The sequence below is a fragment of the Cryptotermes secundus genome, unplaced genomic scaffold (assembly GCF_002891405.2).
Source record: "Cryptotermes secundus unplaced genomic scaffold, Csec_1.0 scaffold116, whole genome shotgun sequence".
Lineage (NCBI taxonomy): Eukaryota > Metazoa > Arthropoda > Insecta > Blattodea > Kalotermitidae > Cryptotermes > Cryptotermes secundus.
Window position 1 is genome coordinate 2027716 of NW_019732857.1, and position 27427 is coordinate 2055142.

A 27427-nucleotide genomic window follows, 5' to 3' on the forward strand; every position below is an offset into this window, starting at 1 on the left:
CTCAAATAAATAAATAAATAAATAAATAAATAAATAAACAAATAATAAGCATGGTAAGAGAAGTTCTCTTGCTTATCAAGTCAAGTCATGGATACACAGAGACAGACAGAACATTGAACATTTAAGTCAATTATTTCACTGAAAATAAAACAGGAAAATGGTGAAGTGTAAGAGGTGTTGTAAGATTCTTCCCCCTCTCAGTCCATCATCACATTTTCAAATATCTTCTTTGTGTAAAACTATCATATGGATAAAGAACCTGTTTTTTTTTTGTTTCTAAAAACTATGAAACTTTGCTACAGTAAACAAAAGCCACTTTTGAGAGTTAAGATTTCCCCATCATGCATGATGCCATAACCACGACAGCAAGAATAACAATAAAAAAACTTGTTTTCACAAATCAATTAAAATTTTGTTTGTAGATTTTCAGTTTCCTGATCTGACTACTATTAATGATATCTGAAAATTGGCCTAACTTGACAGACATTTCATATAAACAAAAGTAAAACGTCACAGAGTAAACTTACATGGCAGTTTGACAACTTCTTCATACGTAACTAAATCTAACTGGTCAAAAACTGCATTGTGTTTTGCCAGATATTTATCTTTGTATTGTTTCTTCTTGCGTCCGAAGATTGAGCAATTTACTGAAAGCAAACAGAATGATATAGAAGTAAGTAGAGTATCATTAATGTTAAATATAAAATAATATTATAAATTTGAAAATACTGTCACCTGAAAACTTTCACAACTAAACAATAAAGTCTGGAGACCCACTTATATGCTCACCCATTAAGTCCAAAAGGAAACTTATTTATTTATTCTTTGATAAATATTGTAACCATATTTACACAACATACATACTATACATATCTATCAGGGCATATTAACTGGAAAGGATGACGTTCAATTCAGTTACAGCCTTAGTTTCTTTATAATTAGTTAGTTTTTGACAGTATTAACTAATGTGTGGATTTCTATTGAAAGGAACTACATCACTACTTCTGATCTCTCACTTCTCCCACCACAATTCTCAGTCATTTGTGATATGCATTGCATTTTAACCTATGTAGGAAATGAATACTAACATTTGAAAGCAAAATTTAGTTTTATTTGCAATTTTAATCAATATGAACTATATACTGAAATCTCTATGCAACAGACAAATCTGTAAATTAAAGAGAAAATGTCCTTGCACTAAAATATCTTGCATTTCTGTTCTAAGATCATATGGAGAAGAATATAAAATTTAGCAATTAGATATTTTGGATTTATTTCCTAATATTCATATGAATATATTATATTGATATGGAAATTCAATCAGCATGTTGTGTGTTGAATGTTTCTAGTTTTTAATTTTTTTATTGGCTGGGTGATCCTGAGATAGTAGAAAATTTTGTATAGTGCTGACCTATTTTAGACCTAGTATTTGTGGTTCTTCTAAACACTAGTGTTGGGTTGGGTCTCCTGCCCTATATCCAGAAGGTCCCAGGTTTGGATCTTGGCACACAGACTAGCCATCTTCTAGGAGGTTCCCATAGTTTCCCTCCATCCCTCCAAGCAAAATGTGGAATTATATCTTAAAATAGGCCAAACCAACTTCTTTTTCTCTAGATCAGAAATCGAAATCATTCTACTGTTAAACACTAAATAACCAAGGCATATGACAGAATACTGTCATCTGAAGCAAAAACCTTCAAGTTCTTGCTTACAATAGAGTAATGAGAAATATATGCCAAAGATGGCATTATAATGGTGAGTCTGTGAGTACTGACACTCTAATGAAAAAAGAAAACACATGATCGGATACAGATAGTTACATCTACATAGATTTCTCTTTCATACCATAATATCTGACCTAATAAGTCATGTCTATGATGATATACTGAACCGTGAGAACAGATGTCACACTGTGGCATGTGCATGAAATTAATTTGGAAGAATATCCATTTCAAGAATGACCTTTAGACATTGGAGGAATATATAAAAACCTATTTCATACCACTGAAAAACTTAATCTATGGAATAATGATATTCATAATTTATTTCATTATGCTTTATAATGCACAAATACATACTTTTAATACGTAGGAAACATATTTCAATTAGTAATTTCGATTGCAATAATTATCTTTTAGCTGGGTACTTACATGTTACATGTTTCCATCACAGACATCACATTATGTTCTTATGATAACTCATAAAGTACAAGTATTTCTTTTACATAGCTCATATTATTATTATAGAAAAATAACCAAGCATATTTTTTGGTGTTTTACAATTCTGTTTTTCTAATGCAGAATAAATTTTCAATCTTTTATGAATGCTATTTATATATATATACAAGGAAGATCTCCATCGTATACGATGTGAAGTTTTCAACCAATTGCAAAGGCATTGAAAATTTAAACCAAAGGCACAGTACATGAGTAGCCAATACTTAACATTATTTCCAATGGTTGTTCTATGTGCTAATTCATATAACACATGCAATGCTATGCATGTAATTCTTCTGTAAAGAAATTTCTTGGGTTGAAGTAATTTTTGGAGGGAACTGGTATGAAATGTTAGCATTCATTTTTCTTTTCATAAGAACTTGCTGGATTGCCTGACATGATTCTGTGGCTCCTATTATTTATTCTGTATCAGTCTAAACTGATCAAAATAAACAACCATTCTGATGAAAAATTCATAACCAGACAATAGGTTTAAAAAACAACAATACTGGCTGAACTTTACTACTCAGAAAGCAATCCAAACCCACGTTCATGGATGCAATTAATTAAGAAGGGTATAAAAAAGGCAGAATTGATTTAAATTGTGTCCCTTGATTGACATTCATAACACATTAATAAATAATTTATAAATAACAAATGTGCAATTTGATGTTCTCACCCACAGTCTGGGAATCCAAAATTCATAATATCACACATTCATTAACTGTATCAAATACACTCACTCCATCACACAACCAAAATTAAACAAACAAGAACCGATCCTCCTATTACAGCAACTTAAATCTGTTTGTTAAGGTTGTTCTCACAAAACACATTAACCACACCTTCACCTTCTGATTCCAGCCAAGATATGAGCTGGCTAGTTAGGGCTATCACACAATTCATGATTACTAAGAAGCCTGAGTAGAAGGATGACTGGACCAGGAGAAGCCAACATACTCAGACAAAACCCATAAGTTACATATAAAAACTTCTATGGGATTAAACCATATCCTCTGTGGTAAGAAACTGGCATTCAACTACAAGATCTATAAGTGAGACTACAGCTTGTTAAAGACATGGATTTTTACCTCTTTGTTATTTCACGCTATAAGAATTAACATGATTAATGCTGCTTTCAGTTCAATAAGCTAAAATACTATTAAAAGTCATTTATGCTACATACTCTCTCTATCTCATTCTCTTTGATTTGATAATATTTGATATAATATTTCATGAAGAGTATAAAGTATGAAGCTTTCCATTATGCGTATTGTTCCATCCTGCGTGAAAATATCCAGGCTGCTCACACCCAACCATCACTAACACAGCCAATGAATTTTTAAAGAAAGCCAGAGAAGTTGCAAATATCACCTAATTTCTGTTTGTAAATTATAGATTAATGACGAATGCATTAAAAACATGTTATACATGTATATTCATCTATACAGTCCTTACAGAGACATCTGCTCATCTTACAATAACATAATGCTTTTCAGATGAGCAAATCCATAAGGAATAGAGTTCTTCTTAACAATTACTTGGTTACCCAGCAATGATACTTTCTGCAATAACTGTGACCCAGTACAATGACAAGATGAGATGGATAGTATACACAGTCAGGATTCATACTCCTAACATGTAACTAATAAAATGTAAATAAAATAAAATGTAATTAAAAGTGATCTTTCAATAGTGAAGTTTACTAAAACTAGAATCCAGGAATCAGGAATCAAATTACATGTACACTAAAGAAAAATTTGGAACTTAAAAAACTGCTTCCCACATCCTTATTCTGCTAGTCATTTCTAAATATTAGGTTATTGATTCTGTATGACTGTGTTTCAAGAATTATAAAGCACAGATCATAAAGGCGAATGTGTCCTTAGTTACTTTCCAGTAAAGAGCCCCACAGATTTTAACATGAGTAATACTGGAACAAGAATAGATGATGATAGCAGAAATTGGCAGTGGAAGCTATGCTTGAGCAGGCATTGCAGTGTCCACCTTTGCCAGAAAAGTTCATAGCATACCCCTAGACAGCAGCACAACTTAGTACAAATTGTTATTCTATCAAGTTTAGTATCTTAGTGTAAATGCAGCCATCTTACAAAACTTTCAAGTTCATACCATGAGTGTTCAATGAAAGTGCAATTTCAAAGTGTCTCTCAATGGTTATACAGTATAAAGGTGGAGAGCTGTTAAATAAGTACAGCATCACCAAGTATGATGTTTATAACCACAACAATTGCTTCATGCTAGCCTATAATATTGATGTCTGTGGTTGAATCAGAAAACAAAGATACAAACACATGCAGCTTGCCAATGTTCTTGCTTAGTCTCCTTTCTTGGAACTCGAATAACATCAGCAAGAGGAAACAACAGTCAACCATGTATCCAAATTTGGAATATTGCAGACCTGTCAAACAGTCCACACGATGCAGAAAGCTTTACCATATGGCCCTCACAAGGGAAAATAAAAACTGAAATATTAAGAATACAACAGAATCCCATGGCATAATGGAAAGATGTTATTCTCATTATCTCTGAAATTACTGTTATACTTTTTTTTATTGCTAGTGGGGTGGGGCTAAGTCCCTTGTACTGCAACCACTTTTTGCCTATTGTACTCGTACCAGCACCAGATGATAGGTGAGGGTGATTGTGGTGCAATTGGTGGAATGAAGATTGGCAGGGGAAACCGAAGTACTCGGAGAAAACCTGCCCCACAGGGGTCAATGTTGGGGCTTTTGCTTTTCATAATTTATATAATCGACCTCCCTCCTACACTAAGGTCCTCATCAATACCTATAATATTTGCAGATGACACTAGTGTTATAATCTCTGGTAAAAATTTAGATGATATCTGCATGTTATCAAGCAAGGGTCTTTCACAAATTAGTAAGTGGTTTTCTGCAAACAAAATTTATAACAAAAAAACTCACAATATCCATTAAACATAGGATATAATGATAAATACATAGAAGAGGGAGTAACCACAAAATTCCTTGGCTTGCAAATTTATAATCATTTAAGCTGGAAAAACCATATCTATTACCGTATTTACGCATGTATAGGCTGCACATTTTTTGCCAAAAAATTCAAGGGGAAAACTGGGGTGTGGCTTATATTCGAAATCACACTTCATTTAAACGTTGCCAAATTTCGGAATAATTTCTACTCCTGAAATAATATTCCAAGAAAAATATTTTTTCTATAATTTGTCTGAAAATTGTGCTGCGGCCTATACACGCACACGGTCTATACATGCGTAAATACGGTAGTTCATTCCAAAGCTAAGTAGAGCATGTTATGAAATTAGATTCATGTTACATATTAGTAACACTGACACTCTCAAATCAATCTATTTTGCTTATTTTCATTCTTTAATGAAGTATGGAATAATTTCTGGGGTAATTCATCTGACAGTAAAAAGGTATTTACATTGCAAAAGATAATTGTTAGAATCATGATGGGTGTCAAATCCCGTAATTCCTGTAGAGCGCTATTTAAGAGACTACAGATCTTAACTTTGCCTTGTGAATATATATATTCATTAATAAACTTCGTTACAAATAACGAAGAACATTTTCAGACGAATGCAGATGTACACAGTTTTAACACAAGACACAAACACTGTCTTCATAACCCAATTGCTAACCTCTCATGTGCTCAGAAAAGCAAATATTATGCTGGGATCAACATTCTTAATAACCTGCTATCTGATCTCAAAGATCTTATGAATGAAAAGGCACGATTTAAAATAGCACCGAAATGATACTGAAATACCATTCATACTACTCTGTTGATGAATACCTATTGTCTAGAAAATAACTTAAGTATCTTTAAATAGCCTTGTGTGCAGTCACTGTGTATTCTTGGTTTCTCTTGTGTGAGAACTCCATTGGGTCTGTACATATGTTTTGTACTTATATGGCATATTCCACATCCTACAGTCATTTTGACTAACTCTGGATCCATGGAATGCAATGTAATGTAATGTAATGATCAAAATGGGCATTTCTCAGAGTGATGGATTGTAAGAGGAGGTCTGAAACCTTGGCCATCTTGATCTCTGGACCTTGTTCCACTACTGTACTTCTATAGGACTATATAAAAGAAGCGGTACAAAGTGTGAAAATGAATTAACTAAAATAATATGATTTGAGGCAGTCTACACAACAATAAGTTCAGAAAATAAACAGGATAGACATTATCACGTCAACATCTGCTTTATTTTGCTGTTGTATCTTCGCGTGGGATTGTCCATTTGAAGGGAAGAATCAGAGATCCTTCTGAGCATGTAACTCTAGATGTTCTTACTTAGGTGTGACAAAGATTGGAATACTAGTAAGAAATCTGGAGGGCAATTAAAAGGTCTTGCACTGAACTTTACTAACAACTCAGGAGAACTTTATCTTCTACTTTGCATTTCATTCATGTTTCCAGCATTAACTGTTTATAAAAGCAAAGCCTGAAAACCATACCATAATTTTACAGGCACATAGTGTGTACACTGCTGCATGGCATGCTGCTATGTATATGGGAAGGGGAAACTCATTTCATTTACATGGAATCCTAACTTAAGACAAGCCATACTGTAAATACATGAAGTTGTTTCATCCACCTGTTCATGCACCATTTTTGTATTAAATACTAAAATTATTTATTAACAGTTCATCTAATCCAAGCACACAAATATGCAACTACCCTCATTCATGTTACTTTTCAAAAAGCCTACACATTGCCATGCAAAAGTAGCATAAATATGTGTTAACCTTATTAACCCTGCAGCTCATCTAAATAGTATTTAAGAATTCAGTTTCTATTTCATAGAAAACACAATGTATTTCCATTACAAAGACCAACCAGTTAATGGTGTTAGGGAAATGCGAGTAGTCACTATTTGTTCTGAGAATCATGACAAACCCATACATATTCTGTGTGAGCAAAGTGCAGATTTCTAAATTTTAAATAAGATAGTGTGTATATTAATTACTGTGTTCCAAAGGCTAAGAAATAATACGTGCATTGCAATATCAAGTATAACAGCAACATTATTTAACCAGATATGTAAGCCTAACGTTTACACAACTAAGAAAAACTGCTTAAAGACATTGCACCTACTTTTTCACACAGAGGATGTACCATTACTTTCCCGATGGTGCCACATATTCAGTTTTATTTGGGAAGGTGGTCTCCATACATCAATGAAATTTAATCAAAACTCTTAGTCATTTTTCAGAAAATCACAATTTTCTTTTTGGACCCCATATGAAGGTCCATAATTTTGGGGCTGGAATGTTAATAGTCATTGGGAACTAACGAAAAATGGATAAATTGTTAAATGCCATTATGAATCAAATCCATTCAATTGCTCAGGCGCTAGCACGGTCCACAGACATACAGACATATAGAGATGGACAGACAGCATTCCAAAAAACACCTCTTCATATCCAGGAGGACTGAACACAGGCAAATGAGTCAATCTCAGACAAATACTTTCACCTTCACAATATTTTCTCATATATACTACATAGCTATATGAGTGGGTAAAAAAACTAACTACAAATGTCTGATATTAAACATACAAATAATGTAACTTCAATCTGAATAGCTTTGTTTAGCTGCAGACATGTAAGAGTATGTGCAGAACCTTATGATCTGAAAGTGCATTAAAATATGTAATAATTATGGTACTTTGTTTTCTCATCTTCCAAACTGAAAATAAATGCAGAAAATTATGTTTCAACATGTTCCATTAAAAGCATAAGGAGATGCTGGAGAAATACTTTTGAGGTTGGTACACGCATTTATGATGCCTAGCCATGAACACAATAAAAAAAAATTAGAGATGAACCTAAAACAACTCATCCATCTGCCACAGTACAGAAGTTTCTCATTCAAATTGCGTGGCATGCTAAGACAACGTTGTTTACTATCTTGCCACCAGTCAGAGGTCCAATAAATGACAAAATAACTAAAGGAAAACATTAAAGTCATTGCCCATTTGTATGATGTATTTTGGGTTCTGAAAAATTACACAATGCCAGTTTTAATACCACTATCATAAATAGAAGATTTTTGTAATGTGTCAACACATATATTTCACATATCAACATATAATGATTCATAAGCAATTGTTACCATACCAAAATATATGTCATTGCAAGTTGTTTTCAATTTTACTTAGAAGTATCTTTCTACAAAATTTATAATCTCCTAAAACTGAGGATCCTGCAATGAATGACACGTACGTTTATCCCACATCACACATTTGAATGGTAGCCACACGGGCATTAGTGATGACAGAAAGTAAATGAGTAACAAGCCTGGAATATCCCCAGTAGACTGATATTCATACGAGTCTTCATGAAAATGTGTTAGTTAGCATCAGCATCCATATATATATGCTGGTGTTAACTAACCAATTTACACAGACACACACACACACAGGCTATTGTATCATTATATAGATTAACAGTTATCCGAGTTGGAAAAAGAACAGATGATGATAGCAGAAATTGGCAGTGGAAGCTATGCTTGAGCAGGCATTGCAGTGTCCACCTTTGCCAGAAAAGTTCATAGCATACCCCTAGACAGCAGCACAACTTAGTACAAATTGTTATTCTATCAAGTTTAGTATCTTAGTGTAAATGCAGCCATCTTACAAAACTTTCAAGTTCATACCATCAGTTTTCAATGAAAGTGCGATTTCAAAGTGCCTCTCAATGGTTATACTATATAAAGGTGGATAGCAGTTAAATAAGTACAGTGTCACCAAGTATGATGTTTATAACCACAACAATTGCTTCATGCTAGCCTATAATATTGATGTCTGTGGTTGAATCAGAAAACAAAGATACAAACACATGCAGCTTGCCAATGTTCTTGCTTAGTCTCCTTTCTTGGAACTCGAATAACATCAGCAAGAGGAAACAACAGTCAACCATGTATCCAAATTTGGAATATTGCAGACCTGTCAAACAGTCCACACGATGCAGAAAGCTTTACCATATGGCCCTCACAAGGGAAAATAAAAACTGAAATATTAAGAATACAACAGAATCCCATGGCATAATGGAAAGATGTTATTCTCATTATCTCTGAAACTACTGTTATACTTCTTTTAATTGCTAGTGGGGTGGGGCTAAGTCCCTTGTACTGCAACCACTTTTTGCCTCTTGTACTCGTACCAGCACCAGATGATAGGTGAGGGTGATTGTGGTGCAATTTGTGGAATGAAGATTGGCAGGGGAAACTAAAGTTCTTGGAGAAAACCTGCCCCAGCGCCACTTTGTCCACCACAAATCCCACTTGACCAGACCAGGGGTCAAACCCGAGCCGCCACGGTGGGAAGCCAGCTACTAACCACTTGAGCTATGGCGCAGGCATTGTTATTCTCAGTACAGACATTCCTAATTCAATTCCTACAAGATCTGGCCACGTCTGTACACTGATGGGAAATATTTAAATGCCTGACAGCTATGTGCTGGGGTTCTAGGAAGTATATTTATCACACTGTAAAATCTGTTCAGCATTATGAGGTCATTTTATTTCCTGGTTCACAGCATGAGGTTTCAAGTTATTCAACAAATAATGTGCACAGATCAGAGTTAACATCCAACTGTGGAAGTGTGCACAGTATAATTACTGTGTTAAAAGCTCCGGTCTAATATGTTTTGGTCTACCTGAATGAATGTATAAGGGGTGGGCCATCTCCTCCCTTGCACCGTGACCTACAGTGATCTATTGTAGAAAATATGTAGGTAATGTGAAGTCTCAAGAAGAATTAGATTCAAAAATCTTCTAACATTGTGCAGATAAAATATATTTTCATGTTTCGTTTTTATGAACATCACAAATTGGTCTCATTCTATTCTGTATTTGTAAAACATGTCACACTGATGGTTCCTGAGCATACATCCAGCTATTCCTCAAAGAACTATTATTTCTGGTGTCTACATCTCATGCCTCCCTTAAAACCCATAATTCAGTTCTGTATATTCCTGATGGCTCTTATATTTCCTCATATAGTTTCATTCTTGATTTTGGTATTCCAAACAAAATTATAAATGATATGCTTGAGTAACCATGAACATTACTGTCTTCTGGGATGTGACACCATGTGGGTGTATGTGTGAAGAACTATCAATGTGAAGCAATTTTGTTCCAATATCATTTAACTCACTGCTTTTAAATGTTCTGCAATTCAGTTTTGGAGTGTAAAGAAACATTACTTTATTGCACTGCATGCTGCAATTACTGTTAAATAAAAACCTGAATGTACTCTGATGTGAAATATTTCAGAATTCAATGATGCTGAAACTTTAAAAATTAAGCCCTGAGAAAAATTTTCTGACATACTGCACAAACCCACAATTGTACTGTACCAAGAACAAATTATTCCCATCTTACGTATCTGAAAGTTCTATAAAGAAGAACTGATGTATGCAAAGATATATTCATTACAAACATATCCTCTTGGAATTTATTACAATAATGTAATTTTATTTACATAACAAAACTATTTTAGAGTATACTATTTTTAGAACATTTTTTTGCTCTTGGGTATTGTGTGTTGTCTTCTTATAGACATTTCATTTTATATACTTTTTGTGAGGCATCAGGAAGCTAGTTTACACTATGGAAAAGGGAAAATATGTAATCTTATGATGAAAGCTATTTGTTATACAAAATATCATCGATGCATATCAGTGCCTACATTAATCTTGGTGATGAGCTATTGTAATATAATAACATTTACTGAATTACCAATTATTATTATTTCATTTAAAATAAAATATATTTTATTATATTTCACATTTCTGGCAAATATTACTATCCAAGTTTTCATACAGCATTAATAAAAAATGACCATATATATATCCTAAAGTAAAAACGTAACCTATACACGTTCATCTGAGAAACTATATAGTGCAAATAAACAACAAAATTAACAGAAAAATATCACAAGTAGAAATAATAAAGATTTCTAGTGGTTATGCAAATCTAGTGATGCAAGGAGATTTTAAGCTTCAAACATATACTGTAGATATAAACTGTAATATACATGTATATGCAGTATATATACATATATATTGTATATATGGTTATAAAACTATGGAACGCTAAAAAAGTACCATAGAGTCTAGGCAACAGTGATAGAAGCGAATGTGGAAGTCCCAAAAATCATTCCAGAAAATTCATCTTTAAAAGCTATTCCCAACATCTTCAGATATTGTAACTATCCTCTGCAACAACAATGTGTGTACTTGTAAGAATCACCAAACCTGCACTGTAATATTTCCTTTACAATATGTTGATCATGCCTGCTGGATTTTCTACTGATATGAAGGAGCTATCTAGTTCTGAAGAGCCATTTATAACCTGATGGGCACAATGTTTGTAACCTTGCTCCACCAGGCTCAGAGAGAGTAAAGTCAGTGATGCCCACATGATGCCTAGCCTAAAAGCACATAACTCTAGGAAATTTATTACATACAACTGTGTATGAGGATTCTATACTCTCACGACTTATGCACATATGGAAGAATCTACAGAAAGGAAAAAGATGAGAAGCTAGTATTGTAACTATTTAGTCTTTACTAGCTTTCTGCTGGAGTCCCTTTGTAATGCAGTTCAAATATTCTTACCATAAGGAGGCAGCCAAGTTACAAATGGGAGATCTGAGGTTTTCATACAGTAGTGAAAACTAAGATTATGATCTTCTGAGTTATGATTCTGCACAGTTTCATAAATGGTAACCACCTACAAAACTATACTACCATAACCGAGAAGATTACAGCATTATCAAGAGGAGCTTTAAATACTGATACAGCATCAGAATGTATGGTGACAAGGAACTGTTCACCTCCATCCATGTTAGATTTCAAAATTGAAACATAACGTGCAACTGGAACCTACTATGTAAATTATAAGCAAATGAGACAATTTCCTCAATAGACCATGAGGTATGAAAAAACAAACTTGATGGAGAATGTCAAATATGTGGCACTTCAAGAAAACAATGGCAGAATGTCCATTAGTTCTTCTTCTATATTACTGGTATTTCTGCAGAGCCTACACTTTCCTTCCTCAGACAATTTACAGTTAATTTTCTTATCACACACTTATAAAAAATGGACTGCCCTAACCTATGACCTGCTGAATAGTAAAGAATTAAAGTGCATAAAAAAGTATAAGACTATGTGAGATTTGAGGTTCTGACAGCAGTGGGTATTCTGATTACAATCAGTGTAGATGATGCAGGCAATATGTTCATCTGAAGCACTGGCACTTACATGCCAAAACACATGGCATCACATTCCAGAAGACCTGCACAGTATGATGCATAAAAAACAGCACAGATACGGTATTTTCTAGAAAGCTTTAATGTTAAAATTATATTCAATAATAAAAATGTATAATAAAATAAATTAACAAAAACAATTCAGAAATCTACACTCAATGTTAGTAGTTTACAAGAAATTAATGACTGGTTTTGGTGGAACAGTGAAGTGAAGGCTGGGGAATGTTTGAGGACAACAGTTGATAGTGTAAGTTTGGGGAAACTGAATCAGCAGTTATTAATACACCTACTAAAATAAGCATAATATCTAATATATATGTTTTAAAATATAGTGTAGTTTGAAAATATACATATGAAGATCTTAAGTCAATGACTAGATACAAGTAAAAGAAGCTTATCTGTGAAAAGACAGAATAATGCTGAAAATGAAGATAAATAAAAGGTTGTCTAACAAACTATAAAGATGTTACCCATAGTATCCAAGTCTCAGAGCATTCTTCTGGTTATTACATTATACAAATGTAACTACTAATTCATTCCCTTGCATGATTCTGCTTATCATATGCCTGGTTTCAGAATGTTAATGATTTCTCAATAGAATATCTCACTGATAGAGTGTTATCATCAGGCAAAACAAAGTGATTAGTTCACAATTCATGTGCACGTTGCATTCCCTTAGTTACACAGCAGGCATACCTGCATAATTAAATACACAGAATATTAAAGCACATTTCCCTTGCTGCAAAACAATATAATGTAAATAGAAAACTAACTAAACATTACATATGTCTGTAGTTCATGATTTGAATTAAAATGATAAAATCATCCTGCAGAATGTCATAACATCCATTCTGAATGGAACTAAACATAAAAATGCATAAGTGATGGAGAAACCAGCATCCAGCATACAGATGAAGCATGCCCCATACCTGTAGTGCCATCACATCCGTCTTTATGAGAAGCACATCCACCGTCAGTGTCCCCATCTACAGGCATACCAACAATCAGAGAGGAAAACTAGTCCAGTCTAACAAAGTGACTGGGGTGTTGGAATCCAGTGATGTTCTCATAAATAATGGTAGCTTTTTATACATGTGAATTACAGTGCATAACAAGCATATGACACAAACAACTAAGATATTAATATAATGCTGAAACAGTATTTTGCATATCTGATGAATACTCACAAAGTCATTACTTTGACATAACTTTTTGTGACTAATACACATAAAAGAAAATGTTAACATATTATTTTACATTATAAGAAGATGCCTGATTCATAAGATATGGCATATGTATATTCTGTGAAATGAAAGAACAAAAATAGAAACACGTATACTGAAAATGAAAACTGATGTTTCATCATCTTGTTCCTGACAGTGCAGAAACTCATCCATTCACTACGACAAATATTTCCAGAATTATGAAACAATGTATTCAAATTAATTAATGTATGTAAAAGACAGAAACAAATAATTCAATGTGTAATTACAACCCAAGAGACATAAACTACATAGACTGTTCTAGAATAGCAAAAGAAAACACGCTGTTCTACTGTTGCATGGATGCCATGTGATCTTGGCTACCATATGATTTTCGTAGATGCAAAATTCACATTATTAAGACATAACCTACTAATGAATATATTTACATTACTTCATTCCCTTTGAGTGTGTGAACTAATTTTTTTCTTTTCATGAGATAAATTGTTAGAGATAATAATAAAACTTCATGTTCAATTCTTGAACTAAACAGCAACTTGTTTGTACATAATGTAACATTAGCCTTTGGCTTTTGCCAAAAACATTTTGAGTACCTCCCTCTAATAACCAGAACTATAAAAATCTTATCCTTTTTCTTTTGCATTCTAGTTATCAGTTTCCAAACAACCAATGCAAGCAATGAAATAGGCACGGCATTTCTTGCTGCTTTATGAAGACTCTGATATGAGTCACTCGTAAAAGTATGATCATATACACATACTTCAACATAAATCCCTTAGATTGTACTTATTATTTTCTAATATCTCATCCAAGTCAAACAAAGATGGAAACAGAGCACAGTGTATCTCACTGGAAGGAACATGGGTAAATGGTTGTCAATGTTGTCAGCTTGAAGTACTGCTTGACTGCATAAATTCCCATTATGCCCTTCAATTTATTAATGGTGTGCACATAAATTAATAGCTATCATTTATAATTCCCGCAGCTTGGATAATTAGTTTGTATAAGCCATCTTTTAGTGTTCTCTCAGGGTAAATTCCTCATTTAGAAAGTTCTCATTGTAGACAAAACATCTAATGTTTTCTGTCAGTGCCTATACAGAACCTTATTATATTTATACTCCTCAATTTTTAAATTGTCTGGATTTACACATTCACCTTACCAAATTCTTCCCTGTATAAAGAAAGATGAAGTAAAGAAGAAACCTATTTTATAAAAACTTGCATTATACACAAAATGTAATACGAATGTATCTCCAGTTTTAATGCCCAAAGTTGATGGGAGTAATAAGTTGCAATAACATTAAAATAACATTTCATAACATATGCTTGTAACTATGTAGATTTATTTTGTTAACTTATATTACTGAATGACGTGTCCAAATGTTACTATGTAGCAAAACGGATGAAAATAAAATACAATACAATACAATACAATACTGGAATGGTTTTGATTTTGTGTTTATTTTATATTTCGATTGCAAAGGAAGGAAAATACTCATGAATAAGGAGATTATCTAACAGATTTGTCAGTTTGCTCCTTAGCCTTGTCCAGGTACAGAAATTCAGAAAAAATTTCTCTTTTTGCAGTAGTGTACTTGCTTATTCTTTATATCTACAGTTAAGAACTTCAACTATTGGTAAAGCTAATACGCACAGCATGCTAAAGTTAGCAGCTATGTGTTCCATCTGTTTTCCGTCTATTCCACAGTTAGCAATTTTTGTAAACAGCACAGCTGTGCTGAATTGGACAAAATAAAAATATGATAATTATAAGATCTAGTATAATGGTGCCAAACACGTGTAAGCCTATATAACTTTTCAGAGTCTTCTTCTACATCTGTCTTATAAATGTATAAAACATGTACAATTCAAACAAATAATCTACACTAAAAATGCCCATAAATATACAGGCCAATAACTCTCAGCATTATAATGTCACAGTTTTGTGGAATCTGACAACAGGGTTTGGATTGGTAATTATTGAACACTTATACACACAACTCATAACTACAAATAAATATAGCACTACTGCTAATTTGCATTTTGCAATTCACTTCACACACTTAATTTTTCTCAGCCTGCTGTGTTTTAACCAGTTTTATGGTAATGGCTTCCAATGGCAGGCATTCCCCTTCCTCTGGGTTCTTGAACTGTTCCTGTGACTCAGCTACCACCTTTTAACAGTAATGGCTCACAAGGACTGAACAGCAGTAGTCCTCTAACTAATTCAGTCACCAACCAACTCACTCCACTCGATGAACTAGCTCCCAGACTGGTGGCCATCTCACACCAACCTCCTAACCTTCTCACCGCCGTCTCAAGATTCTCTTCTAGAGTAAGAGTCGGAGTTACTTTACGACTGGCAGTTTACGACCAATGAGTTCACCTTGGTGCCAAGTGCCCTAAGGATCATTACCAATATTTTTTGGGGGGTGGGGTGGAAACTGAACCCTTGTGGTCACAGTCCTCATGTAACATCCTCCCTGATGAGAGGATGGGTTTGTCTCTTATGAACAGGCTTCACCTTTATCAAGTGTACGTACTGCACATGTAGCATGTTATTGAAAATTCTTCCTTGTGCACTATATACTAGTCCTCTGTCAGTCCAGGCTTTGCAAAGCAGATCATGTCTATCGTACCTTATGTTATAATGGCAGCTTAGTAACCTGAATGGTCATAAGCTTGACTATTGGTTGCTATGTTAAAGCCCCTTATACATACAGTGTTCATTGATATTGATGATAAAATGACTGTATGTATAACAGTTTTGTTTTTCTTGAATGTTTGTGTTCCCCATTTTGTTTCAAGCCCATATTCTTACACTGTGCTGCTGGGCATGTACTGAAACATAAAAAGTGGCCTGGAATTCCATAATTAAGTTATACTAGAAAATATATTTATATAAATAAAGATTTAACAAAAATCTAAATTATTTTGTTGCCCAACAACAAACTGCACCCTTAAATACAAAGACAGTAACTGTTTTCAATGAAACATCTTTTTTAGATAATGCCAATGGTTTGGGAAGTTAGGAACTCACTTGTTAGGCAACAATATTGTTGAATATTGAAAACCTTGAAACATAAAAGTTGAAAAATTTAAAGTGCATGATCATAATAGTAAAAAAAGAACGTAAAGTTGCACATCTGCTTAACTAAATAAGCACTATGCCATGAAGGCAATCATCATATTGATATGAAAAACATTAATCAGAAGTTGGAAGTAATGTTATTTCTTTAAAAAATTAATGAGACTGTGTGGACAGTGTTAGAGAATGCAAATAAGTCTTCTGATATCTTGTACACTGCACTATATTCCCAAATCCACTATATTCAATTTTTCTGATGTCAGTGTGATTACATACATTTACCAATCTGATTTTATAATTATATTACACATACCAACATTCTGTACAGGTGTGGTGATCAGATGGTAGATTTAATATGGGAGATATAGAGGCTATTATGTAACAGCTTGATCAAAATTGTTTGGCCAGTCTGGCAGGAGGGACACTACTTGTGTCAACTCACACCAAGCACATTTGTACTCATGGCAGGTAAGAGGCCAACAGCCCATTCACATTATAATTTCTATCCAGTAGTCTCCCTATAAATCTTTGAACACTTACTGTGAATTGAGTTTATGGGTTATGTGCCCCTGCTTCTGTATTAAATATTCAATCAATCCAATTACTTCTTTTGTCAAAATTCCATGTCAGATTTACTCACTGAAATGATTGTTCATGTAAAATACCCATGTGAAAGCAAGGAGAAGCTAATTCTATGCTGAAGCATCCTGCTGCAATACAGTTGACTCAATATACTTGGTCCTTAACATACTACTCTGTCCAAAAAGTGTCCGACCTTGGGCCAGGAAAAAAAAGTTCTGCATCTGGGTGGTTACAATACCTAATCACCTTGAAAGTAGGCCCCTTGTGACTCCACACATTTAGCCCAGTGGTCCTTCCATCGCTGGAAGAAATTCTGGAAGGCTTCTTTTGGAATGGCGTACAGCTGCACCGACGCGTTCTGTATGATGTCCTAGTGGCTGTCAAAATGGCAGCCTTTTAGTGGTGTCTTCAATCTCGGGAACAGCCAGAATACACAAGGAGCCATGTCAGGAGAGTAGGGAGCCTAGCAAACCTGCGGAATGCCGTGATTGGCCAGGAAACCCTGGATCAGCTGTGATGAATGAGCTGGGGCGCTGTCATGATGTAGCTGCCAGTTGCGTGCGTCCCACAGCTCTGGTCTCTTGCGCCGAATTGCATCATGAAGATGGCGGAGGACTTCTTCGTAGTACTCCTTATTGACAGTCTGGCCTAGTGGTGCGTACTCATGATGCACAACACCCCGGTAATTGCAAAAACAGTCAAGTATCACCTTCACATTGCTCCGAACCTGTCATGCTCTTTTGGGCCTTGGGGATGTTGGATGCTTCCATTGTGACACCTGGACCTTGGTTTTTGGGTCATACCCCAAGTTTCTGACAAAACGTAATGCAGTATCACTGCTCCAAGTGTTCTGTCATCTTGAGCAAAACGAGAATGCGATGAACACGTGTTACACCACTTCACTATCTGGCAGCCACAGACGCATCCGGCAGTGTTGCGAGTCAGCAAAAAATCATGCATGCTCATGAAAGTCCCTTCTACCACTTCACTCAGTTTCCCCACCCTTTGGCCATTACTTACAGCGGGAAAAAATAAAGTTGGGTACTTTTTGGACATATGGTATGAATGCTTGACTTATAAACATCTGTAAGCATGAACTGAATACAATACAAGACAAAATTATAACGAACATTTCTGAGGAATAAGTAGCCTCCATCTTCAGAGTCAAAGAACAATCCAAGCAGGAACCCAGCATGAAGCAGGTAGCAAATAGAGTCTGAGTCTGTTGACTTTCAATGGACTATATATCACTGCATCCCATAAGATCAAACTCATCATAATCACCGCTGTGAGAACCTCAAATCCTAAAGCAGCTTTGTGCATAAGCTTAAATTTACTCAACTACTGCTACTTATATTATGTCTTATGGGGCATTTTCCTTAAGAATTATTTAACTTCAGAATGGGGATTTGGAACATAACCCATTTCTAAGTCAAGGATCAAGTGATACTCTGGCTGTCAATACAACAAATATTTCAAAATAAACCAACCTAATTGTTTACATTGGTTTTATTTAATAATTTCTATATACGTATTTCAATCCATATTTTGGACCATCCTCAGGCAGTTGCACTAAATATGTCTCATGTTAGTGAAGTATCCTAATATGGTTCCATATCTGTGTTAAAATACATGTAATTATGAATAAAATTGTAAAAATAATTTAAAATTTTTAAAATTCTCTCCTCATTACAATGTAAAATTCAGTGTTATTTGTTGTGTATTGTAGGTGATGTTTATCTTCCAGGGTTCACTGTCATGTTTTTGGTACTATTTGCATATAATGTTATTATTAGTTTTTCAGTCCGCATTAAAACCAGGAACAAGAACTACAAAAAGAAACGTTCACATGATAAGAAGTATACAACACACTCTAAAGAGAAAAAACTTAATCATAATGTCATATTGAAGAAGACAAGAAGAAACACACATAAAAAACTAAAAAACTGATATATTTATATGAATTGTACTGTATCTGCATCAAAATTCAACAAGCACAACAAATTCGAGTATGATCCGCTGGAATTTAATAACTTGAATTATATACTACACAGTAAAAATACAGTGCGTTCAGTTAAGGAGGAAACTTCGCAACACCGCTGACCCGGCGCAACATTCCTCACAGATTGCTGCTGTAACTGCTGATAGCAGAATGAGTTATTAGCGCTGATAAACGCGCGCCGTTACAGTTACAGCAGCAATCTGCGAGGAATAATGGGCCCGGTCAGCAGTGTTGCAAAGCTTCCTCCTGATTGAATGCCCTGTATTATACAAATGGCCTATGAAGCATCCTGGTGTCAGAAATGAGGCAGGAAAGAGGTATGCCTTTTGTTTTAAGTACTGTATGACTTAACTACATAAGTTGGCTTAACCGTCAGTCTTTGTATTGCATATTTAAAAAAAGGAAGTAAAAAATTAAAGAGACAAAACAACCTTTAGTTATACCAAGAATAACAGAGCTGTTTACAGTACGCTGTCACCTGAAAGGACAACTTTTCGAACTGGTATTTTTCAACTTGTGAAAGGGGAAAAAGAGATGAATCAAACTCACATATCCCATGCGATTGTGAGCCTACAGCTTACTTAAAATTTTGTAACCTGGGCTACTACTTTATGCAACCAGGTGACTACCTAGACACCCCTTTAAGCATGGTACTGCACTCTGATTGAAGCGTAGGATGGTTTGGAGGGGGGGGGGTGAATGGACAGAAGTGGATGCACAACAAATCTTTGACTGTTGTAATGCATAGGCCGGTGGGGCCCCTCCCCTTATTCATTCTTAATTCAATGATAGTTACAGCAAAATATGATCAACTGACCTGTAAAACAGTTAACATTCTGAGGACTAGTCAGTTGCAAGTGAATCTGTTGATCTCAGACACTGACATGAAAATAAACAGAAAAATTGGAACTCATAAATTACTCTATAATTTCAGTGAATATTTAGTAGTATTTACATATTTATACAATCATAAGCTCTCTGAAACGTTGTGGTTTTTTGTCTTCTATATACCAGATGATGGATAGAGCCCAAAATAAGCCTAATAGTTCTGAGGAGGAAGTATTCATACATCAGCAGTCCTCAGAGTGTTAACAAACTACGAGCCTGCAATCAACTCTAATGGGTTCTAAAGAAGCTGTACTACACTTGGATTACTGCTATTCTGGATTTTATCTGTCTACTATTATTCTGTACAGAACATAATGTTTTGGAAACTGGATCCATTTGTCCTCACGCAAAATAACAGGTCCCGTGATTAAGCTTAGCTTTTTCTAATGCGAAAAGCTGAGTTGGTTACTTTCATACATTTAACAAGACACCTTGTTGACACTACATAAATTTCTTATCCTGGAGAACCCCTGTGCTGACATTATCACGATTTCACTTCATCCATCCACTCAGACAAATGCCAACATATTACCTAATACCAGCCAAAAATCATATTTTTCTACATCCTTTCCAATTCATTATTCAACAATAATTTAATCATCTGATGTTATATAATCCAAGCTACTCTCAGCTTCATTAAATAATAAACCATATAAAATTAAATAAGACAATCTATACACTTTACAAACTCAATGCCAAATCTCTTACCTAGAGGAAATAGTAACAAAATGTACAAGCATACTCATATACATGTATATATATGTATTATCATAAATCAAGACATAAAAATTTAGCTCCACTGAAAATCCTGTTATGGGTAATAACTGGTGTGAATAAATACTGAATTTTTATTAGGAAGTGAGGTGCCACAATCAATCCAATCTGTATCAGTCTCACTATAAGAGAGGAAAAGTTCTTTCATCTGATAAAAGAACACATACCTTGTTCCTGCTTACTTTTCTCCATGGCCATGCAGGCTGTCCGCCACTCCTGTAGCTCAGGTGAGGGAATAAGACCAGCTGAACCTGCAGCATTGTCTTTCCTCGCCTGCCACCAGTTATGGTCATCTTTACTTATTATCTGCACATAACAGAATAAGAGAAGAATGACTTTTACTGATTATCCTCATATTGTACTTGACAATTATTAAAACAATAAGAAAATAATTACTTATAGGCATTAACAAATGCAGTTACTAGAGTTTTATTATAATGTATCCACAGACAACAATTGTGGTCCTTATTTTATGTATGTATGTATTTTGGCCATTGTCCTAACTGGAGCTTCATGTCAGGGTAAAACTGAAAGAAAGATTAATTAACATTTACAGGATTAGGGGTTCTCATAAAGATGGTTATGAAGAGTTCCATCTTCTTGGATATAATGCCATGCAGTCCACTGGAAGTAATCAACATTCCAGAGAAACATGTCGCATCCATCCTCAGGATCAAAGAATAAGCCAAGCAAGAAATCAGCATGAAGCAGAGCTTGAAGCCTACTTCAAGCTGGGTTCTTACTTCGCTTATTTCTCAACCCCGAAAAGATGGAGGCAACATGTTCCTCGAAAATGTTAGTTGATTTCAACAGACTACAAAGTGTTATATCCCAGAAGACAGACCTCTTGATTAGGATTTATGGTTTATATAACAACACTGTTGAGTAGCTCAGACTGCATGGAGTTGAATGTTAGGATGATTAGTGGATAATGAATTGGGCAGGAAGTGGAAAAAAATCGCCATGGCCAATTTCAAGCACCATCCTGGAATTTACTTGAGAATAACCATGATTACTGCCAGCCAGAACAGCTGATCTCCTGGCCAAAACTGTAATCCGAAACCTCTGAAATATAAAGCAGGAGTGTTATCCACTTGACTGTGGTGTTTGGTTAATTTAACTACGACAACTATACTTTGAGCACGTGGTTGCATAGTTTGTTGAGGCACTATGCTGCAGGAGAGTTTGATTCCTGATGCTTTTAACAGAAATGAGTACCAGGTATCTTCCTGGGGGCAAAGGGTGGCTGGCATGTAAGGCTGATAATCTCACTGCCATCTGTGACCTGACAATCTAGAAAATTTGAGAGCCTCGACGTCTCACAACCCTATGGGTATCTAAGGCCTGTTACAGGGATAGTTTTATCTTTCTTTTTAGCTTAACACAACTACATTTTGTTGTATATATATACAAATCAACTATCTTGTTAATATAAATGTTGTTCCCTTCATTATCACATACCTCTTTCAAACCATTCTTTTTGTATTATTCTGGACATTTCTGGAACATATATAATTATCATTATTGCACCCCTTGTCTAAAATATGTGGACCTAAATTTACTTACTTGAAGAATATCTCCAGTCTTGAAAGCGATGCCAGCTTGTGCACAAGGGATCAAGTCATCATCCAAGGGGTCATAATCAAATTGAGCACGCACAAATATCTGAAAACACACAAAAGGGTGTATAACCATTGTTCCATTTAATGGATATAAGCACCTGAATTTCTGAAACAGCTTTTTAAATGAAGATAAGCAAACAGAGATTATAGCAGGATTAATAAAATTATCTAACAGACAATCTTGAACTTGACAGTGAAACATGCACTTAAAGCCTGCAAAAAAAAAACAAAAAATTTGTTTTAACGTTATTATCATTAACTCAATAATTTTTAATCATATTCAGTATACGTGATTAACTTAAAATGCATATTTTAAATATATTTATTAAAGAACTTACAACATATTAATGTTATAAATATTATGAACTTGAGTTCTGTGTGAAGTTTTATGCTTCTGACATAAAATTCTCAGTATCCGGATTGTAAAAACCACATTTTATCAACAAAGGATAAGACTAAAGATACTACAGATAAATTTATATTGCAGTTTTAAGCTTGTTTTTAAGTTAAATGAATAAAGAAATAAAAAACTTTATCATCTACTGTATTAAGAATAAAACAAATTTTCTTTATTAAATAATAAATTTATCATGCAAAGCAATTCTACAAAATAAGCTTTATACATGACTGTATACAATACAAGGGCTCCTACCCCTTTATTTTTCATCTGCATATCATTCAAATGAATTTGTGTTACATACAAGATACTTCCCTAAATTAAAATACATTACATCATTTAGTGGACTCATAGTTTTTTTAGCAATCTACAATCTAGCTGCTGCGAATACAAAGTATTACACCATGTATTGCTAAGCAGCCTGGTGTAGCTGTAGTCCTTCAGTCTTGTACAGAAGAGGTACCAGATTTTGATATCTGCCAGGTTACCAGCTACCCTGATAGATATGTTGAGGTTTTCTTTAGTATCTTCAGGCATATGCTGCAATAATGCCTTCAAAATGGGTATTTTTCAAGTCCTTATCCTCCAACCATTCACAATCCTCTTCCCATCTCATGTTATGCTATATACCCTCTACAGGTGAAACAGCATCATTAAATTGGTTAATAATTAATTGGCGTTATGAAGTAAAAGTGACAGCTTTACCATCATTGTTAAAAAAAAAAGATGTAAGACTTTGTGTTGGTGATGAATACATAGCTATTTTGTTTTTCATGTATGAAATTAGATTCATAATCTAAACTCAACATGAGATTAAAACTGTACAAAACTAAGCAGTAATACATATCAAAACAGATTATGTGGATTGTCTCAAACATACTGGTTTTCCATGACACTATGCTTTGTGGAAGAAAAGATGATGATGTCAACCCAGTAATTCTCATTTTGTAACTTACATTCAGTATTATACAATGTTCATGTTTTATATATGTCTGTTCATCCCTTTTACTTTGTCTTCAATCAAAATGACTCGGTTTCATACAGTTCAGTATGAAGGCTGTGACTCTAGCGCTCAATGTACAACTATTAATTTCTAACTCACTACAATTACCAACTCCTTTTAAGAATGAACTTCATTCAATTAATATTTACAAATTCAGTTCCTACCAAATACAAAACACATCTCATCTATGTTACAAATATCAATCAGTTAACGCGGTTTATGAAAAGAGTATTTTGAGAATGATATGGAATACATGTATACATTCTGCGGGCAAAATAAAGAGTTTATAACGTTAAATCAGCTGTTACATATAGTAACCACTGTGCTTTAAAGGGTTAACAACAGAAATATAAAATTGTCAATGATACAGTATCATTCAGTACTACCATAGGGTTCAGAAATGCTGCAACAGAGTATGTTTTTATATATGATATTTGTCAAGGATGATAGAGGTCAACATGGTGGATGTGAGAATACTTATTAATAGCTGTTTTGACAATGACTTATGAACCACTTCAGGAAGACACATGATATTTTATATGACAAATTGTATTTCTGAAGTTCTGTATGATTTTTGCTTTTCACATATTGAAATGTACCAATGTGGTAACAGTGATTGTTTGAAAGGCAAGTTATTGGAAGTTGGAAATTGTGTATAGACTCCTAGGTTATACCATTTTTAATTAATAATCTTCTCTGGCTGCTATATTCAGAATTAAGTATTTAAAAAACTTAGTTTATAAATTCTCACAACTTCTCTCTGAAATTGTGTAGCAACTGACTTCTATAAATAAGATGAGTTCACAGTTCTGATATTCACTTGCATTACATGAGAAATGACTTAGGGTACTGGGAAAGTGTAACTGTTTTAAATGTAGGAGGATATATGTGGTAGTTTTGGGAAAAGAAATTTTACAAGCAAAATTACTAAATTATCGCATAATAGGTGCACTACCTAGTTGTGCATCAGAATGAAACATGATTTTCAGAAGGGTCATAAGTATCATTAGAGTCCAGAAGAGTTATGCAATGACCATTGCTATTTCTAGGCAAGGCAAAATACTGCCTAGAATGTCTCCTACATCATGCCACTGAAGACCAGTCCTGAACCTCACATATCCCTTAACACTCCCACGCCTGTAGTAATATATATAACAGCCCAATTTATAGTAGAATGTTTAATTTGTAATCATCAAATATGAATACAGATAAATTCCAAACTTAGATTTTAGGTGTAATACTCATACAATGGTGCAGTTAATAAAAGTGCAAGATAGAAATTTGCAATTTAAATAATAGATAACAAAGGTCCAATATTTTCTGGTAATGAGAGATGATACAGAAGTATTAATACTCTGTACATTATCATCTTGGTTCAGATACTTGTGATGGCATGAATTTAATGCAAGAAATTACTTTCTAGTTTCATGAGCATAGTATGTGGAAACTTCAAGCCAGAAAACTCATGGTTTTTAAATTCTACAAATTAGTGTATGGAATCATTAATGTAAAACAAACAAAAGCCTGAATATTGTTATTAGAGAAACTGTTATCCTTCTCTATCATTACTGCATTCCCTGGACACAAATATTGTATGCAAGAATGGTAGTATAATTATTATAGCTATCAGCTTATCAGCTCTACAATTTGAGGAACCACGCAATGACTTAGCACATTAGAACCTACCATATCCATACACAATCCACAGAAATCTTGAAATATGATATTTATCATTGGCCTAATATACAGTGAGGAGATAATAAATGACACAAATTCCGTCCCAAGTGCAAACAATATATATTATATGTCTTTGATCTTGTTCTTTCTACACTACATGTTTCGGCCTCTTATCGGCCATCATCAGGTGTATACTCTTAACGTTGCTGCCACACTGACCCCAGTCTAAAATTTAACATTTAAACACAATGTCATATTCTTCGTATTATCAACATCTACATCGTTGATATATGTGATATATAGTGAGGAGATAATATGTTTAACTATCACCATCTTCAATAATTTCCATCTAAAAGGTGAGTAAGGTATATCTCGTGTACTGTAAACTGGATATAATTCAAGTTGCACAGATAGTGGGAAAAATATATACACTATCAAGATATCTACAAAGCAACTAAATTAGTTATATAGCAACAGATGACAGAAAGGTTCTGAATGATGAATGGAAAGAATGTAGTCATGGCATATTTAAGTCACATACTGTCTCAACATATGATTGGGGGGAAATGAGGAAAGTCATAAAAAATTTCAGTCAGGACAGCTAGTTACTGGGCAAAGAACTCTGTACCTTACAAATGTAAAGCACAAGTGCAAACCACTACACTACAATGTTTGGTTCTCATCTGGCAACACTGGAAATATGGCAATACCGTGAATACATAATTAACTGTAATATTGCTTACAGGGAAATAGACTTGTATTGAAAAATTTGTTTCCTCTCAGACTGTGTACTTACATACAATTTATAATTTTATTTAGTATATATTAAATTACAATTAGAGATGGCAAGTAATTTTATTACCCAGTGAGATTTAATGTAGAAAATTATCATACTGTATAAATTTTAACAAATGAAAATAAGTCCAATTAGGACAGAACATCATGAAAATGGGCAGGCAGATAAAAAAATATCTGGACACTTTAAAAAAATGATTTTACATATAGATTTAACTCCTGTTTTAGATTATTAAGAATGAACATTCATTCTTGAAAATAGCAAAAAATCTACAAAATAATTAAGATATAAGTTTGTACACTGCTAGTTAAATACATTTTAAATGGCCATTACACATTTATAAAACATTTTCATTTCTAAGAAGGCATTATTAATTAAATATTTAATAAAAGACTAGAGGTGACATTTATAATTTGCAGTAGAGAAAACTGTAATCATCTGCAAGAAACAAAGAGCCTATTGGTATCAAATCTACTGACCATTTTTATTCAACTGGCAATCCATCTTGCCGCACACTGACCCACCACAAGAGAGAGTAATAACAAAGTTCTTCCTAGAAAGTTGGCATAATTATGTGAATACAATAAAATAACCTCAGCACACCTAACATACAGAAAAACAAAAGAATGTTTATATATTATTAATATAAATATCACTATGAAGTGTACTAATCAGCAAGGTAGCACTTCACAGAGTTCCTTGAACAATTGAGATGGGTGACGCTCATGCATAGCAACAAACATGCCCAAATAAATAATAAAATTAACAGTGCCTATTACTGAAATGCATCACAAAATAAAAAGTATGGCAAAACATAACATGACATCACACCAGATGCAGAGAGG

General features: G+C 34.1%; 1 protein-coding gene across 6 annotated transcripts in view; it reads right to left on the reverse strand.

Moving 5' to 3' along the window:
- The window catches only part of LOC111867768 (peripheral plasma membrane protein CASK), a 248221-nt gene that overhangs the window by 16253 nt on the left and 204541 nt on the right, over positions 1-27427 (reverse strand). For 4 of the 6 annotated variants that reach the window (XM_023857915.2, XM_023857912.2, XM_023857910.2 and 1 more), the window contains 4 exons: positions 22654-22752; positions 21255-21393; positions 13458-13514; positions 528-647 (listed from right to left, as the gene is read on the reverse strand). In XM_023857915.2, coding sequence (XP_023713683.1) covers positions 528-647; positions 13458-13514; positions 21255-21393; positions 22654-22752 — 415 coding nt within the window. The remainder of the gene's footprint in view (positions 1-527; positions 648-13457; positions 13515-21254; positions 21394-22653; positions 22753-27427) is intronic. The other 2 variants (XM_023857914.1, XM_023857913.1) reach the window with 1 other exon arrangement.